This window comes from Tupaia chinensis, unplaced genomic scaffold (assembly GCF_000334495.1).
Source record: "Tupaia chinensis unplaced genomic scaffold, TupChi_1.0 Scaffold000094_1, whole genome shotgun sequence".
Taxonomy (NCBI): domain Eukaryota; kingdom Metazoa; phylum Chordata; class Mammalia; order Scandentia; family Tupaiidae; genus Tupaia; species Tupaia belangeri.
Genome location: NW_006159556.1, coordinates 4,644,692 through 4,648,802, shown reverse-complemented (window position 1 = coordinate 4,648,802; position 4,111 = coordinate 4,644,692). Strand labels below are relative to the sequence as shown.

The following is a 4,111-nucleotide window of genomic DNA, read 5'->3' as shown; positions in this document are numbered from 1 at the left end:
AAAAAAAAAAAAAAAAAGAAAAAGAAAAGAAAAGGGAGAAGTCGGATGCTTTCCCTTACTTGGAATGAATAAGCTTATATTTAAGAAAAGCCAATATTCAGTTGAATATTGTCAGCTCTTCTGTATATTTTAAATAAGGGAATATATGAAAATACTCATATTTGAATACATAAGAACAAAGGTCTTTCAACATAGATTAAGTAGCCATAAATACAGAATCATCTACTTGAAGTAGCAGCAATTCAAATACCACAAGTGATACTGCCCTTGGTAACCTATTTTAAATTTCTTACCATTCCTAGTAACTCTGCAGACTAAAAATTCAGCATATGTGAAAACTATTACAAAATAAAAAGGTCTTTCACTGGTGGGATATTTGAAAGCCACACAGAACACAAGGCAACTCTTCTGGAGTTCCCCTTACACAACAAGCACCTAGCCCCTCAGTCTCAGCCCATTCAAGGTCAGTTGGATCCCCAATTATTGCAACACCCAATAAAGACAAAAATATATAAACAAGAAACTCTAAAATTTTCCCTGGGGGATTGTTTCATGTCCCCACTAATTGAGAATCACCAATCTACTGTCTAATGATGTTTATGACAAAAACTAAACGTTGTGTTCGTTACATCCTGAAGGGAGAAAAAGGAAGTGTGAAATCTTTTAGAAAGAATAAAGAAAAGAGGAGAGTTTTTATGTGATCTTTTTGTAGTTAATTCATTGTGACTAAATGCTGCCATGAGAAGCTTAAGGCTAAATCAAGATTTTTATTATTTTCCTGCTACTTAATCGGTACTAGATTTCCTACTTGAATTTTGTTAAAACACTTACAAAAAGATAGAAGGTAATAATTAGGTTAATGAGAAAAAGTACCTTTAAAGAAAGAAATAGGGCTTGCCATGATGTGGTGATTAAGGCAACTGGAACTCACATTGCTTTCTACCCAGTGCAAATCCCAGAACTGGCAGCTTGAGAAATATGCAAGGTGCGCGTGTGTGCATGCCCAAAATAATGAAAGGAGGGAAAGATGGAGGATAAGGGATTATGGCATGACCATGTCCCATAGAATGTGCTTTCTCATTTGCACCTCCCTCTGGGGAGACACATGCACCCTCTGACAAATTAAAAAATAATAATAATAAAATTATACTTTTATAGTATTTCATTATAATCTAAAGTGACCAAAAAATGCTATATATCTATATTAATAATGTCTGTATTATTGATGTCCAGATATTAACATTTTCCCTGGCCAGATTATCAAATATTAGCTTTCACCATAAAACACCTAGACAGATGCTTAAAGTTGAAGACATCTTTATAAGCAATCTTTTTAGTAGAGAAAAAATTAAAAAACATAGCCTTTTGTATACCTGCTTTATGCATTTTATTCCCATTCAAGAAAGCAAAGTACAAGTGTTGAATGGTTTAACTGATATTCTACAAAATAAATATGTTTTAACATGTCCTTGGTAGCCTATCACATGGAAATATTTCCCTTCTCCAACAACCAGCTTCTCTGAGCTATTCATGAAACTGGATTATGGACAAACAGATCCAACCTCATCTGTGTCTTTACCTGAATTTCCTTCAGTAGGAAGACAAGAGTTAAAACTGTTTTCTGTTGAGTTAGCTCTGAGTCTATTCCTGATTTCACCTTTCTCATCAGGATAGCCCTAGGGAAATCATCTACTCCCTTTGTTCCATCTGGAATTAGTGACTCTAACAGTTCGGCTTTCTTGCCCAAGCATACTGGCAACCTAGCATCTTTTAACATACTATTTATAAATAGCAAATGTTATTTAGATGTGTGTTAATGTCCTTCTAGCTACTCTCAATCACTCTGTCATCTAGCACCTCCCCAAACACTTAGACCCATAAAATCAAGCTATCAATCTTCCATTTGTGTAGATATTTTCTCTATCTTCCTATGCTTGATTCTTTCAGAAATTAGGTCTCAGAGCCTGTGCCATGCAATTGCTATCTCCGAGGTTTCATTGTTTTATCTATTCGTATTACCAGTGCAACTGTTTAAAAAAACATTAGAATGTTATTTAGAAAAGAATCTTTCATTTTCTCCATATCTGAACTGATATGAGTGCCTACCCACAAATCAGTGAAGTTGAGGAAAATGTAATAAAAAATATATTATTTACATTCAATTCTATTTGCATATTTAAGAATTTTGTTTTGGTTTGGTTTTGGTTTTTGAGAGAAGGCATATGTGCTCACCAGAGAGAGACAGAGAGCGAGGGAGAAGAGAAAACACCCTCCCATGAGAAATGGTCAAGTTGTAATCCCTTCTCCTCCATTTCTCCTTTCTTTTGAGATTTTGGGCATGCAAACACACAAGCCACCAGGTCTGGAACATGAATTACACAGTTTGTCATATGAGATCCATCTGTTTAAATTACCAGGCCATGGGGCCAACCTAGAGCTTCTTTCTTTAAGAACAGGTTTAGTACATAAAATTATATTTATGACTCAGCCAGTGGTATGGTGGTTAAGACAGCTGGATCCCACATGGCCAACTGCATGGTTGAGTCCTGGACCCAGCAGCCTGAAGGGTGGGGCATGTGTGCTGAAATCTATTCAGAGAGAGAAATGGAGAAAGTATTGTGAGATTGTGGTGTGACCAACCACCACAGAGGGAGGTGTGAGGGTGTTTTTTCATTCTTCTCCTGCCTCCCTGTCTCTGTCTCTTTCTCTTTCTCTCTGGCAAGCATATGCACTCCCTGGCAAGTTTATTTTGTTTTATTTTATTTTATTTGACTTTCTCAAACTTGCATGTTATCAGGACCCAATGCTCAATAAATATTATCACAGATCACCACTCTAATCATAGTATAAAGCTCTACTTGAAAAATTATCTTTTAAGATAAGGGCAAACAGAAACAAAATCCATTAATACTTTAGGTTTTACCTTCTCATCATATCAGCCAAAGTAGTAATCTTTTAGTCATTGCATGCATGTGGCTACATGCGAGTTTTTAAAGAGTATTATACTTGAAGAATAATAGAACTACCTACTCTAAGCACTCACGACTATTTTGTCATTCATATCAAGCCAAGTGTGGAGTGAAAAACAGAGATCTGATTCTTCAGCAGAGAGAGGCAATGGGCAGAATACCCCTCAAGGCAGTGAGTAAGCTCTCTAACCCTGGTGATGCCCAAGTGAAGGCATGAGCCTCCTAGGGACAAAGAAGATGAAATTCCTACATTGACTGTGAGACTAGACTGGATGAAGTTAAAAATTCACATGCAACAGGACAGATGATATTATTTATTAACATGGGGTGGGGGGAGAGATTGGGTCCTGTAGAGAAAAAGCAGTCACATGGACCACTGTCTTTTCACTATCCAGCATGCATTCAAACTCATTTCCTCCAGCACAGCCACCCTTTCACAGCAATTCTCAGGACAATTTCTTCAAGTAAAACTAATTACTTTTAGGCTCCAGGATCAAAGTTTACTAAAAGCTTAGTAGCACATTCTATCTCCTGACCACACTGGAAATTTCAGGGTCAAACATCAGACCTATGAGGCAGGCCAGTAGAGACAAATAAGCTCAATTTGAAAATTCTCTCTGCAGCATCAAGGAAGTGCAGTGTCTTTTACACTGGATTGGGCATTATGCTGTGAACCTGAAACTCTGCAAGGCCAGCTGGCAGAGTCAGCAAATGAACCAATCAAGAGATACAGAAGAGTAGACTCTGAGTTTACCATTTGACTTCTGAACCAAGACATGCCTGTTTGAGTTATATAAGCCACTAAAGTCTTCTTTAAATTTTTGTTACAATCATTTCAAGTGGATCTTTTATAACCTGTCCCCATGCCCTACTATAAAAGAAAAAAAGAATTAAAAAGGAATATTAGAAGATCAAGAGGAGATTATAATTCTTCTCCCAACATCCCTTAGACATAATGTCAATAGCAGGTGCTCAATAAACAAATGAATGAACCAATGTTATAAGCAGAAGGAAAGGCCACAGAGAGGTCTGAATGAGGAAAGGGGTAAGAAGGAAATGGTTGGAGACAATATGTCAGTAAAAAGATTTGAGTAGGATGTCAGAAAAGATTTCTAGAAGCTATTATGAGTATGAAACTTCAG

General features: G+C 36.8%; 1 protein-coding gene across 1 annotated transcript in view; it reads left to right on the top strand.

Moving 5' to 3' along the window:
* LOC102475312 (60S acidic ribosomal protein P0) overlaps positions 1-3,710 on the top strand; it is a 4,794-nt gene extending 1,084 nt beyond the window's left edge. The window contains exon 2 of the mRNA XM_014585817.2: positions 3,593-3,710. Within this exon, the coding sequence (XP_014441303.1) occupies positions 3,593-3,710 (118 nt within the window). The remainder of the gene's footprint in view (positions 1-3,592) is intronic.
* The last annotated feature ends 401 nt before the right edge of the window (positions 3,711-4,111 follow it).